This window comes from Monomorium pharaonis, chromosome 4 (assembly GCF_013373865.1).
Source record: "Monomorium pharaonis isolate MP-MQ-018 chromosome 4, ASM1337386v2, whole genome shotgun sequence".
NCBI lineage: Eukaryota > Metazoa > Arthropoda > Insecta > Hymenoptera > Formicidae > Monomorium > Monomorium pharaonis.
The window spans coordinates 15,687,688-15,703,107 of NC_050470.1; the positions used below are offsets into that span (position 1 = coordinate 15,687,688).

At 40.4% G+C, this 15,420-nt stretch overlaps 3 protein-coding genes across 3 annotated transcripts; 2 read left to right on the forward strand and 1 right to left on the reverse strand.

Moving 5' to 3' along the window:
* The first annotated feature begins 1,668 nt into the window (after positions 1 to 1,668).
* On the forward strand, positions 1,669 to 2,940 carry LOC118645351. Its single transcript, XM_036286224.1, has one exon. It carries the CDS (start codon positions 1,669 to 1,671, stop codon positions 2,938 to 2,940), a length of 1,272 nt encoding a protein of 423 aa, XP_036142117.1.
* Positions 2,941 to 2,964: 24 nt separating this feature from the next.
* Positions 2,965 to 6,783, forward strand: LOC118645352. The gene has a single exon (XM_036286225.1). The coding sequence runs from the start codon at positions 2,965 to 2,967 to the stop codon at positions 6,781 to 6,783; it is 3,819 nt and encodes a 1,272-aa protein (XP_036142118.1).
* A 7,192-nt stretch (positions 6,784 to 13,975) lies between these two features.
* Positions 13,976 to 14,206, reverse strand: LOC118645353 (histone H3.3; the record flags this gene model as incomplete). The annotated part of the gene is made up of 1 exon (XM_036286226.1): positions 13,976 to 14,206. A coding segment is annotated over one exon (219 nt), but the record flags the coding sequence as incomplete, so codon positions are not given.
* Between the last annotated feature and the right edge of the window lie 1,214 nt (positions 14,207 to 15,420).

The window sequence follows — 15,420 nt, forward strand, 5'->3', positions numbered from 1 at the left end:
CGAATTCAATTATTTTATTTTTCTTTCGTGACCGATGTGACTACGCGCATGAGGCGATATGATGGGTGAGGGCGCGCGTATCGGGCGGTCGATGAGAGCAGTCAATATCGACTCGAGATATCGATGCTACGCGAGGGTCGACGATTTAGCCGAGATTTGGAAGCGCGGCGAGAGGGGATAAGAGAGGGGATAAATAGAAGATCAAGGGCCCGTTGCTCTTCACTTCTTCCGTGTACGCGACCGCGACCGCGAGTATATCTCTATCCGCGAGTGAAATCTGTGAAAACGAGAATATTCGGTCAAGAGCGCGAATTACCTCACAGGGGTTTAGAATCTTCTCACACGTGTTTTTTGTTTTCTACTTCTTTGGTCAAGTGAGCAAGGTGTTCTTATACGGGGTTTCGGCCCATTTCAGGGAATATTTCCCGACTTGTCTTCACCCGAAAATGGAAGACTACATTCGATTTATATACGAATAATTTCATATACGAACATATACGATTCGGGGCCCCGATAATCATAGTGGTACCACGATATGCAGTCTTCATGACCTATGCGATTATACGACAATACGATATGCAGTCTTCATGACCTATGCGATTACCCGATTATACGTTTCACTTAATACAACTTCCACAATTTTGTCTATTTTGGGGTTTTTATGCCGCAAGGCTTTTCCCCACGGGCCAAATAAATCTTTTAAGATATTGGCTCAAACATTCGTATTTTTATTTAACATCCATTCCTATCCGAAATCACGAGATCTCTCCACAAGGAGCGGTTTCGACCCTACAAATTGGTGCCTCCTGTGAGGTATTAGTGTGAATTCGCTACGACCACGATACGATACGTTAACGCCTATTCGAGTCAGTGAAACTACGATAATCCGTGAGGACGTTCGACGCCTGAATCATCCGGAAGGACCACACGACGGCCATTCGAGACCGAAGGCTTCCAGAAGGACGTTTCATTATCACGGCAGCCATTTTGAGATCGAAGGCTTCTAGAAGGACGTTCCATCACGTACCGACTATTCGAGACAAGCTAAGTGCCATTAACCTGCACATTGCCTCATTGCTATAAAGATTTTAGCTAATTATATAATTTTCAAGCCTATTAATCTCATTGCCAAACCACACGTTTCATAATTGTATTAATGTGCATGATCCCATAATTTCGTAATTACGTAAAATCAAAGAATTGACTCTATCTAAGGCAATAAGTATATTGTTTGATTTCAAAGATTCGAAGGGATATAGCATACTCTTAGATTCGATACATTATCATATACAAGACCGGCAACGGTCAGTGCAACGTGCGTTTCTAGAACTTGCTAGCGCGTGTCGAGACTTGTTACTCAATAAACGACGATCGTGAGTCTTCTCCCCTTTCCTTTGTCTTCTCTCTCTTTGCATCGTTCGTCGGTCCGCTTGGTGACACGAGGGAGAGAAAGGGGGGAGATCCGAGCCCTTTGTTGCTGGAACCACGCGCCGTTTGCCGAGTCGACTTGTTGACTTAGAGGGAGAAGGGGGGGCACGAGCCGAGCTCTTGTCGCCGGCACTACGCGCCGTTCACCAGGGGGGCCACCCCGATCGTTTCCGCAAGCGGTATTTTCCTTTTCTCTCTTTCTTTTCAGCACCGGTTTATTGATTTATTAGACAAGTCAAAATGAATCGTTTAAAGTTCATTAACCAGAAGCGCACGACGCTGAAGGCTCAACTGACTAACTTTGAGAAATTGATCGCAGAAGATCGGTACGACGACGCGAATATAAGACTGAGATTAAAACGTATTACCGAACTCTTTCATGCGTACGAAGAATTTCACGACGAACTCGCAATATTAGAGCCATCGGAAGATCATTCAGATGAATTCGACGAAATACAGAACCGATATTACGTAATCGCGAGTAGATTCGAGAAACCCGCGCAACCGTCGACGTCGCGTGAAGTCAATTTAAATACAACGTCCATAGCGATCGACAATAATACGCGCCGCATTAAATTACCAGTAACGGAACTACCAAAATTCGATGGTAGTTTAGATAAATGGTTATCGTTTAAAAATACGTTCGTGACGATGATCGATTCCTTACAAGACATCACGGATCTGCAAAAATTCTTATATTTGAAAGATTCGCTACGGGGCGCAGCATTAAATAAAATTTCTATGTACGACGTAAGCGAAGAAAATTATAAGAACGCGTGGAAGTTGCTTAACAAATCTTACGAAAGGAAACGGATTTTAATCGCGAGACACCTTGACGCAATTCTTGAATTGCCTACGCAAAATAAACCGGATCCACAAAATTTGACGAAACTTATTGACGACATGCAACAACATGTAAACATGCTCGCTTCATTAGGCGTACAACCGGATCAACATTTATTGATTCGAATAATCGAACGCGCACTGCCAACGGAAATCTGCGCTAAATGGGAGGAGACTCTTAGTCTTGACGTGTCACCAACGTTGGAGCAATTATACGAATTCATATCGGAAACCGCGTTTCGTATTTGTGATCCCAAACGAGATGCGCCGCGTTTTAAAAATGGGGGGAACGGGAAACGACCCCACTCACAGAAGGAGACGTCCGCGGCCAAGACACGCAAGGATGACTTCGGCGCGCGCGCTCTAGTTACCAATACCACCTCTAACTGTTCATTATGTAAAGGGGAAAAACACGCGTTGTACAAATGCCCGGAATTCATGAAACTATCGGTGTCAGGTAGATGGGACTTCATTAAGAAAACTAAATTTTGTAGAAATTGTCTCCGTACTCATATAGGCAACTGCCGATGGTCGCGTTGTAGAATTTGCAATAAACCCCACAACTCGCTTTTACACAATCCATCGTTCAAATCAACGGCCGGAACTCCCAAGATTGAAAATAATAATTCTACAGGCCAGACGTCAACCGGAACATCTAAGTCGGATTGACTAAATTCATTCGCCTTCAACGCAATGTCGCGTAGCCCGCAATCACAATTGATGATGAGCGCGATGGTTCGCGTTAAAACGCCTAACGGAAATTTCGTACGAGGCCGCGCTTTATTAGATACTTGTGCAACGGCACACTTTGTAACGAAGGATTTCACCCGAGCGTTGAAGGCGCCTATAAAACCGTGTTCTATTTCAGTCGGGGCGATTAACGATTTAAACACCATTTCAAACGGAACGGTCGAACTTGACATTTACTCGATCCATAACGACTTCAAGAAAAAACTTACGTTCTTGTTAATACCGAAAATTGCCGAACGAATTCCGAACGAAGTATTCCCACGCGAATCGATTAACATTCCCGCAAATGTAAAATTAGCTGATCCACAATTTCATATGCCACAATCAATCGACATGATTATCGGATCCGGAGCTACATTATCCTTACTATCGATCGGACAAATTAATCTTTCGCGAGATAATTGTGACTTATTTTTACAAAAAACCCAACTCGGCTGGGTCGTCGTCAGGGGGGTGGCCTCCACCAGCGGAAGGAAAATCGTTTCATGTAAATTAACGGAGTTGACAGAGCAGATCGCGAAATTCTGGTTATTAGAAGACACGACCGCGAATCGAGTTAAAATACCAGAAAATTTAGAATGCGAAACGCACTACACACAAAACACGACACGCGATAATTCCGGACGCTACACGGTGCGATTACCATTCCGTTTAACCGAAAGAGATTTCGGGAATTCACGCGCGATCGCACTACGTCGATTTTACGGATTACAGAAAAAACTCGGTACTAATCCTGCACTCAGACGCGAATACGAGAACGTGATGCGCGAATACATTGAGTTAAATCATATGACGTTAATAATAGACGATACTGAAGATGGTTATTATCTCCCTCATCATGCGGTTATAAAACCTACAAGTACCACAACCAAGGTACGAGTCGTATTCGATGCATCGGCAAAGACCAATAAAGGAATATCATTAAACGATGCCTTAATGGTCGGCCCCACGATTCAAGCCAAATTATTCGAACATCTCATTCGCCTCCGTGCGCACAAATACGTACTCATTGCCGACATCGAAAAGATGTACCGGCAAATTCAAATTCATCCTGATGACCGTCGATATCAAAAAATATTTTGGTATCACGAGAATCACATTCGCACTTTCCAATTAAATACTGTGACTTTCGGTGTATCAGCAGCTCCATTTCTCGCCATTCGAACGGTACAACAACTTGCAGAGGACGAAGCCGCGAATTTCCCAGTAGGCGCCGAAATTCTAAAACGCGATTTCTATGTCGATGATCTTTTAACCGGAGCCGATACGTTAGAACAGCTTTTACAAATTCGCGACGAGGTTATCGAGATTCTAAGACGCGGCGGTTTCAGTATGAGACAGTGGGCGTCGATTCACCCACAAGCTCTCGAGGGTTTAGACAAAAAAATTATAGATGTAGAATTTCTAACTAACGAGAATCTCATTTTAAAAACTCTAGGAATCGAATGGAATGCACACCGCGACGAATTAATTTATACGGTTAAACCTATCAAATCCGTTTCAAAGATTTCTAAACGTTACATTCTATCCGAAATAGCCAAGATTTTTGACCCGCTCGGGTTGCTCGGTCCGATCACTCTCGCGTGCAAGGTATTGATACAAGAATGCTGGAAGGCGAAAATTTCCTGGGATGAATCGGTACCCCACGCATTACATTCATCGTTAACGGAACAACTCGAACTCCTTGATCATCTCACTATTAACCGTCGACTTATTCTCGATGATCCTACCGAAATTCAATTACACGGTTTCTGCGACGCAAGCAAGATCGGTTACGGAGCTTGCGTGTACATAAGATCCCGTAACGAACAAGACGACGTACGTGTACAACTTTGTTGCGCCAAGGTACGCGTCGCCCCCCTCAAGGACGTAACAATGCCTCGACTCGAGTTATGCGGCGCGCTCACTCTCGCACGTTTATATCACGAAATCCACACCGCCCTCACATTCAAACCCGACAAGATCATTTTCTGGTCCGATTCTATGATAATCCTACACTGGTTAAAGAGATCACCCGACGCGCTCAAGGTATTTGAATCAAATCGTGTTAGGGAAATTCAAGAAATCTGTAGAGACGCCGAATGGCGACATGTTAGATCGGAAAACAACCCGGCCGATGCCCTATCACGTAGCCAACTTCCGCGAGAATTTTTGAGAAATGAATCTTGGTTTAACGGACCATCATGGCTCAGACGATCCGAAAACAGCTGGCCAACATCCCTCGAAGTTCCAATCAAAGAATTACCTGGTTTAAAGAAAGGCATATGTTTAATTTCGCAAACTTACTCAGATGACATTTTTCTAAGATTTTCATCCTACACGCGAATGATTCGAACTATCGCGTATTGCTTACGAATGTCACCATCGAAACGGGCCAAAGGCGCGCTATCAATACGGGAAATAATAGAAGCCGAAAACCGAATATTACAGATCATCCAAGGAACGCGATTCGCGGACGAAATCAAACGCATATCGAATTCGAAGGAAATAAAGGGCACAAGATTAGCGTCGTTAAATCCGATGATCGACAATGACAAATTACTTCGCGTCGGCGGCAGGCTGCAGAATGCAAACATTCCTCTTGCACAAAAACATCCGATATTGTTACCTTCACATCATCATGTAACAGATTTAATTATTCGCGAGACCCACGAGAAAAATCATCACCCGGGCATTCAATCCACCCTATATACAATTCGCCATCGGTTTTGGCTTCTCGACGGAAAAAATCAAGTGCGCAAAATCGTTCGACGTTGCGTACGCTGCATTCGATTTCGCGCAACACCCGTAGAATATAAAATGGCAAACTTACCGAAAGCCAGAGTCGAAGATAACGTCACCCCATTTCATCATACGGGCGTTGATTTTTTCGGTCCCATGTTTATCAAGGAAAAGAAATATCGAAATCGAAACCGCAGAAAAGTATACGGCTGCGTGTTTATTTGCATGTCGGTAAAAGCCGTGCACATCGAGATCGTCAGCGATCTTACAACAGAAGCGTTTCTCGCGGCGTTAAAACGATTCATAGGACGAAGAAGCATACCCGCTCACATTCATTCAGACAACGGGACTAATTTCGTAGGCGCGAACAACCAATTACGCGAATTATACGCATTATTCAAATCCGACGAGTTTAAAACACAAATTGACGAGTTTGCCACATCCAAGAAAATTTCTTGGCACTTCAATCCACCACTTTCACCTCATTTCGGAGGCATATGGGAAGCGGCAGTCAAATCGTTTAAACACCATCTAAAACGAGTAGTAGGCGATCGTTTATTTACATACGAAGAATTAAACACCTTGGCAATAGAGATTGAGGCTATATTAAATTCAAGACCTCTGTGTCCAATATCCACCGATCCAAATGATCCTATAGCATTAACACCCGCTCATCTGCTAGTAGGGCGACCCCTCACGATGCTGCCGGAGAATGATTATACGTCTGTTCCAGAAAATCGCCTAACATCCTGGCGATTAATAACCAAGGACCGCCAGGATTTTTGGAGCAGGTGGCATATTGAATACCTCAACGAGTTACAAAAACGGCAGAAATGGATTGGTTCCGACACCGGATTACAACAGGACGCGGTGGTTATCCTAATCGACAAGGACCAGCCGTGTATGCGATGGCCGCTGGGGCGTATTGTGGAAACTCACCCCGGAAATGACGGCATGATCAGAGTCGTTACCGTCAAGACGGCTCAAGGAACCTTCCAACGCAACGCTAAACTAATTTGTCCGCTGCCAAATGTCTCGTGATTCGACATTATATTCGATATTATTATATTCGATATTATTATATTCGATACTATATTACTCGATATTACTACATGCGATCACCTTGCTCACAAATTGGATATGCGCTTATTTTGATCGCTACACTCTCAAAAGGGGGAGGATGTTCCGCGTATTTTATTTTACTCTAATTTATTTGCGGAACAAACAATTAACTTTTATTTTGTTGGTCGAATTCTATTATTTTATTTTTCTTTCGTGACCGATGTGACTACGCGCATGAGGCGATATGATGGGTGAGGGCGCGCGTATCGGGCGGTCGATGAGAGCAGTCAATATCGACTCGAGATATCGATGCTACGCGAGGGTCGACGATTTAGCCGAGATTTGGAAGCGCGGCGAGAGGGGATAAGAGAGGGGATAAATAGAAGATCAAGGGCCCGTTGCTCTTCACTTCTTCCGTGTACGCGACCGCGACCGCGAGTATATCTCTATCCGCGAGTGAAATCTGTGAAAACGAGAATATTCGGTCAAGAGCGCGAATTACCTCACAGGGGTTTAGAATCTTCTCACACGTGTTTTTTGTTTTCTACTTCTTTGGTCAAGTGAGCAAGGTGTTCTTATACGGGGCTTCGGCCCATTTCAGGGAATATTTCCCGACTTGTCTTCACCCGAAAATGGAAGACCACATTCGATTTATATACGAATAATTTCATATACGAACATATACGATTCGGGGCCCCGATAATCATAGTGGTACCACGATATGCAGTCTTCATGACCTATGCGATTATACGACAATACGATATGCAGTCTTCATGACCTATGCGATTATACGACAATACGATATATGCAGTCTTCATGACCTATGCGATTACCCGATTATACGTTTCACTTAATACAACTTCCACAATTTTGTCTATTTTGGGGTTTTTATGCCGCAAGGCTTTTCCCCACGAGCCAAATAAATCTTTTAAGATATTGGCTCAAACATTCGTATTTTTATTTAACATCCATTCCTATCCGAAATCACGAGATCTCTCCACAAGGAGCGGTTTCGACCCTACACACACCCACACACACACACACACACACACACGGGAGGTGCAAGGGGGGTCTTAGGCCTCCCTCCCGCACCCACCTCGTCCAAGTCGTTAACCCATGTACCCATTGCAAACAGCCACAATGTATGAATATTTAATATGCGTTTGATTGAACGGTGTGCAACTGAACGGTGTGCAAATAAACGGTGTGCATCTTTCCGTGTACAAATGATCAGTGCGCATCTTTTCGTGCGCAAATAATCAGTGTGCATCTTTCCGTGTGCAAATGATCGGTGCGCATCTTTTCGTATGCAAATGATCAGTGCGCATTTTCCGTGTGCAAATGATCAGTGCGCATCTTTCCGTGTGCAAGTGATCGGTGCACATCTTTCCGTATGCAAATGATCGGTGCGCAATTTCTTGTTGTGCAAATGAGTGATGGGCAAGTGAATGGTGTGCATGTGAGCGGTGTGCAAATGAATGGTGTGCAACTTTTACGTGTCCAAGTGAACGGTTTTTTTTTTCGCGTGCAAATATCGGTGGTCAAATTTTACGTGTGCATATAACTGGTGTACATTTTCAATAAAATTTCTTTTGTGTCCAAATGCACAGTGTGCAAATGCATCGTGTGCAAATGCACCGTGGTCATTTGAACCGTGCGCAAGATATCGTGTCCAAAAGCACCGTGTCAAATATCCATTTGAACCGTGTACAAGTGCACCGCTCCCGTTATTATTTGAGAGGGACCTTTTGATCACTCCGACGACAAATCTAACCCCTCCACATAATATAATATAATATAAATATAATATAATACAATATAATACATTAATATATTATAAATATAATAATTAGTTCTCTCACGTATAAATATATAAAACATTTGTTCACCTCGTTCATCTCTATGCACTATATTTTTAGTTATTTGTGTAATTTTTATTCATTCATTAAATCAAATGTCATAATTCACTTATACAATATTTATTGTTTGACACATACGCGCGCTTAAAACCGACTCTGCAAGCCTTGGATTTACTCATAGACTTACTAGAATAGATTGCTTATAAAGATAGTGAGGGTATCCGTCATTGAGAAAAGGATAACTGTTGTTAAGATGAGGTTCTATCTTTTTTTAATGCAGAATAGTGGGGAAGCATAGTGACCAATAACGGTGTCAGAACGTGAGCGTGTTGTTATGGTATGCGTGTTGTCGATGGGAGGTTTATGTGAGATCGAATGATCAAAACGGATATTTTGGGGTTAGTGAGTCTAACGTGTAAATAATTTTATTTAAACAATTGTAATAATGACGTTGAGTTGCTGCGTATGCGTAGTAGAATATAAAAAGGACCTTCCTCGCTGCTATGAAGTTACACCCACTAGAAAAAAATAGCAACCTATAATAATGACAGTTATCCTTTTTCTCGGTGACGGATACCCCTACCACCGTTTTTCCACCTCATAAGCAGTCTATCCTTTTGACTATAGAAGTCTGGACTGCCAGTTGCCTATCCCAGCAAAGGTTTTTGTGTAACCGAGATAAAACGCGCCCCCAAAAGTAAAGTGGCAGAAATTGGAAATAAGCAAGATTCCGGTGGTAAAAGATGAGGAAAGAGAGAGATAGAATGAGTCATTTGCTTTTTTTATCAATTTCTAGCAAATTATCGAATATGCATTTAAAAATTTAACGCAAATAAAGGCTGAATTAGTTTCATAGATATATATTTATGCAAGTAATCCTGCTAATACATTCCTATTATAAAATTAAAAGTAATTAATTAAAAAAAATAAAATTAATACAGAATGTTAAATAATATATATACTTTATCCAATCAACTACATAAAATATATAAACTAAAAGAAATATAAAATATAAAATTAATATAAAATAAAAAAGAAGAAGCAAATGTAGTTGTAACATAGAAAACTAATAATATTATTGCCCGCTGAAATGACGTAAAATCCCGTCTTATTAACTTTTTTTGTTCGTTAATAGTAATTATAATTGTTTAACATTAATTTTTTTTTAAATTAATTACTTTTAATTTTATAATGGAAATCTGTTAGCAGGATTATTTGCACAAATATATATGTTTACGAAACTAATTCAGCCTTTATTTGCGTTAAATTTTTTATGCATATTCGGTAATTTGCTAGAAATTGATAAAAAATTGACGAATAACACATTCTATTTCCCCCTTTCCTCATCTTTTACCATCCTGATCTTGCTTAATGTGTCCAATTTCTGCCACTTTATCTTTGGTGGCGCGTTTCATATTGGTTACACAAAAACTTTTGCTGGGATAAGCAACTGGCAGTCTAGACTTCTATAATCAAAGGTCTATTCCAGTAAGTCTATGGATTTACTACTTCAACAGTGTTACTAACCTGCAGAAATTGAAACGGTATTGCCTAGGGGATTTTGTTAATACCAACATTTTTCCATCTAGTTTTCGGAAAATTGTCGTGTAACCATTAAACAATTTTCTAAATTAATCCAAATTTTTTATTTTTAAATTTTTCTGAGAAACGTTTCAATTTTTACAAAAAATTGATACATTTATCAAAAATCCTTAAAAAAATCTAAGAAATCTGACAAAAAGTGGTCATTGTTTGTTACTCCTGAGGTGAGTGGCCTTCACTTGGACACAATACAATTGAACACAGTGCAAATGAACACAAAATGATGTATACGTTTCAAATGGACACGGTTCATTTCGACACAGGAATTTTAGACACAGTAATTTTGTACACAGGAAAAATAAATCCTGGACAAATTACAATTTGGACACAATAAAAATGTACACCGTACAATTGAACACGTAAAATTTGTACACCGCTAAGTTGTACACTGCCAAGTTATACACCGTAAAGTTGTACACCGCAAAGTTGTACACAACAAACTTGTAAACATTTTGAATTTTTCAAAACCGCATATGGCTTTCGATAGCTCTTGCCTGTAACTAAATTTGCGTGAAAGGTGGTTCTTCTACGTCGAGTACAATTTTGGAACGGCGGGTGGCCCGCTTAACAAAGAATGCCCCATTATATGTATATATGTGGGACATTCCACGTGAACTGAGACAGAGTTATGCCCAAAATTTAACACAACAGAAAAAAACGTTTGAGGGCTCAAATTAATCGTATACTCATGTACTTTTGAATGCAATGTGTACTATATTTTCTTCAACTATCGGTTCATTAGTAGTAGCAGTATCAATTCCATTATTTTCAATTTTTGAACACATTCCAATAAAATAGCAGAATAGTATCTAGCATCATCTTTATCTATTAATAATTCTTGTATGGTTAATTTAAAAAATTATAGAAAATTACATATAAATCATTTATAAGTTAGATATTATATTTCTATCAGTTTTTGTTTTTATTTACCACAACGTTCATTGTATCTGGATACAATATTTTGAACATATTTAGTATTTTGTAACTTTGTTGCACAATTTCATTGTAAACAATATTAAGAATATATAATAATTACTAGCAAATAATCCTCTGTTAAAACACTTTATAATGATACGTAAACCGGAGTGACTTATTAAAAATTTAAATTTTTTCAGTAAAATTTTTCTTGAAAAATTTAGCAAACGGGCTCACCACGTATTATTACAAGCACGCCTCAGATACGGTAAATGGGATATCAAAACATGCCTTACTTTAAATATGATTTCGTAGAGATTCTTTTTTAACTCCTTCTAAAGCTCACCCTATACTAAATGTTATTAAGTGTACAACTTTGCTTCCGCCGTTTTCCAATAGATAACTGTAGCGGTAAGTGGTGGTTGAAATAAATAGATCGTGGACATCGTACAATAAGCTTAGGCATTTGTAAACATAACGCTATCGAAATATTAGTCGATTTGTGTCTGCATCATAAGGTTATTCTCGATTGAAAATGTCAGTTTACGAGCCAAATTCTTGTCATTTGCGGGAGGTTTTAATTTTTTACTTCAATATGAAGAAATCTGCGTCTGAGGCTCATCGAATGCTCTCAAATACGTATAGTGAAGCCACTATTAGTGAAAGAACGTACCGAGAGTGGTTTCAACGCTTTAAGAACAATGATTTTGACGTCGAAGACTGGCATAGCAGTGGAAGAAAGAAGGTTTTCGAAGATGCAGAATTGGAGGCATTACTTTATTAAGACTCGTGTCAAATGCAAAAAGAATTGGCAGGATTATTGGGAGTGACTCAACGAGCCATTTTAAAACGCCGTGATTCAGAAGTAAGAAAATTAAGTGCCGTACGAGTTGAAGCCGAGGGATGTTGAACGGCGTTTGTTTGCTTGTGAATAACTGCTTGCAAGGCAAAGACGGAAGAGATTTCTGCATAATATTGTGACTGGGGACAAAAAATGGGTTCATTACAATAACCCCAAGCGCAGAAAATCATGAGGACTTTCCGGCCATACTTCCACGTCGACGGCCAAACCGAATATTCACGGCTTCAAGATCATGCTCTGTATTTGGTGGAACTAGCTCGGCGTCTTGTGTATTATGAGCTATTAAAACCGACTGAAACAATCACAAGCGATCGATATTGAAAGCAATTGATGCGTTTGAGCCGAGCACTGAAAGACAAACGGCCGTAATACAACGATAAAGTGATTTTGCAGCATGACGATGCTTGACCCCTTGTCGCAAAGCCAGTCAAAACTTGAAAACGTTGAAATAGGAAGTCCTACCCCACCCGCCGTATTCTCCGGACATTGCTCCTTCTGACTATCGCTTGTTTCGATCAATGACACACGACCTGGCTGACCAGGAATGGCATCCGTTTGCCCACGTCAATATTGGCCACGGTCCCGATTGGTCACCTCAATATTGGCCACGTCAATATTGGCACCGCGTTAATATTGGATACGTCAATATTGCCCACGTCAATAATGGCCACGCGTCAATATTGGCCACGTCAATATTGACCACGCGTCATTATTGACCACGTCATTATTGGCCACGTGTCATTATTGGACACGTCAATATTGGCCACGCGTCATTATTGCCCACGCGTCACTATTGTCCAAGCGTCACTATTGGCCACGCGTCATTATTGCCCACGCGTCATTATTGCCCACGTGTCAATATTGCCAAAGTCAATATTAATCAATTTTTTTTGTTTAGCGTGGAAAGTCGCAAACCCATGTGGTGCAGAGAAATGCACACACACACGGGGGGGGCGGGGTGCAAGGGGGCTTTCGGCCCCCCGCACCTATCCCGTCCAAGTCGCAAACCCATATGCAGTAATGACGTGGCTAATATTTATCACTTTGTTTTGAAATAACCGTTTATTTTTACAAAAAATTCTTTAAAATTAAGTTTAATATTTATGGTTTATTGCACCCTTTGTTCTGTTAAATCGGAACGTAGTAGTTCATCTCATACATTTTCAGGAAGCTTTGCTGTTCGTTTTGTAATGAGCGACTGATGTGTACAATGTGTCGAAGCTTATCTAAATACACTAAGTGAGTCCCAGATGCGCACAGTGTAAAATGGACACCTCCAATCAAATTCTATAAATTTATCCTAACTTTCACTAAAACAGTAATCTGATTGATGGTGTCCGTTTTACATTGTGTGCATCTGAGACTCCCAATATACTCATTCCTACCTTTCGTAGCTAATACGATGACATCATCAGTATAAAAAAAAAGTTTATAGTTTCTAATACTAAAATATAATATCTTTTTTTAAAAGAAACCAATATATCGTAACATGTCTCAGCGCATTTCTCATTGGTTGAAAAATATATTAAATTTCCTAATAATTTGCCGACGGGACGATAAAGTTCCGAAGGCCCCTCTTGCACCCTCCCGTGTGTGTGTGTGTGTGTGTGTGTGTGTGTGTGTGTGTGTGTTTGTGTCTGTGCGTGCAAAGCATTCACTGCATTACATGGATTTGCGACTTCCCGTGTGTACATTTGGTCCGTGCGCATGTGCAGTGTGCGCATTTGGTCTGTCCGTTTCGCTCTGTACGCATTTGGTCTGTGTCCGTTTGTTACTGTGTCCGTTTCGCACTGTGTCCGTTTGTTACTGTGTCTGTTTCGCACTGTGTCCGTTTATTACTGTGTCCGTTTGTTACTGTGTCCGTTTCACTCAGCTTGCTGGGTTCGTTTATTATTGTGCGCATCTGGGACTCACTCGAATGTTTTTTTATAAATTTCTTTATAAATTAAGCTCGTTCTCCACGAATACGACGTGCCAGTTGAATATCCTTAGGCATGATAGTGACTCGCTTGGCATGAATAGCGCAGAGATTAGTATCTTCAAATAGACCAACAAGATATGCTTCGCTAGCCTCCTGCAATGCCATAACAGCAGAGCTTTGGAAACGAAGGTCAGTCTTAAAGTCTTGAGCAATTTCACGAACAAGACGTTGGAACGGCAGTACAATTTAGATTGGCTGGTTTCTTGGGTACAAATACCATCAAAAAACCTAGATTCGAATTCGCGACTCTTGAGCGCCCGTGTGTATGTATACACATTCAAATCGTTCTAGGGCGATTCAAGTCGTCCGACATAAATAGAAATGTATTCATTCATATTTGACCGCCATATTAAATCAGCCATTTTGAAATCTGTGTTTTAAATAAGACTATTGCTCTGTAAATAGTAACTTAAAAATTTACAGAATACACGATTTGGTCCAATTGCAAATAATTCTAAAATTTTAATTCACAATATATTATAGTGATATGTGATTTTTGCTATATTGAATGGTCATATTGGCGCTGCTATAGTGAATTTGAAATTCTGTCACACTGCTTCAAAAAGTACTTTTATAGACGAATAATTTGAGACTTCGAACGTCTATTTCTGTCAATTTTTGGCTACGCAGGTGATCCGATTGACATGAAATATGTATATATATCTCATATATACATGAGTGTGTCTAAATACCTGTTCAACTAAATATCGTAAACTCCGTGGTGACAGACCGAGAAAAGATTATGAATGTGTACAAGAGTATCCAAATTGACTATCTTTTTGCTACAAAAAGGTAAGTGTTAAAAAATGCTTGTTGTGCTTATGCTACATGTCATTTCCAAGGGTTCGATTATATAAAAAAGAAAAAGAGGGTATGCACTCTTCATGCACATAAAGGCAGTTTTCAAAAATCATTAATGTAAACTATTTGTCAGTAAGAGAAGGTGGGTGTATGGATGAGCACTAGATTTGGATAGATAATAAGTTTGGATAAGGGGGTGGGAGAGTGAATGGATGGATGAATAAATTCGTAAATGATTCGCTCCCATTGACCACGTTCCAATTGACAACAACTTTTCTAGATTTGGATAGATAATAAGTTTGGATAAGGGGGTGGGAGAGTGAATGGATGGATGAATAAATTCGTAAATGATTCGCTTCCATTGACCACGTTCCAATTGACAACAACTTTTCTAATTGACGATTCAGCAGAAAAACTCTAAACATTTATTGCTGTAAATGAATGTGGTCAATTGCAACGTGGTCAATCGGGGCGCTCTCGTTTCTGGATACTGCAGCCTTATCATTTTTCTATACCATATACATATTGTAACACTTCCCGCGACGCGTACTCCCTAGCACACGGCCACGCGCGAAATAAGACCAAGCGTTTCTCTT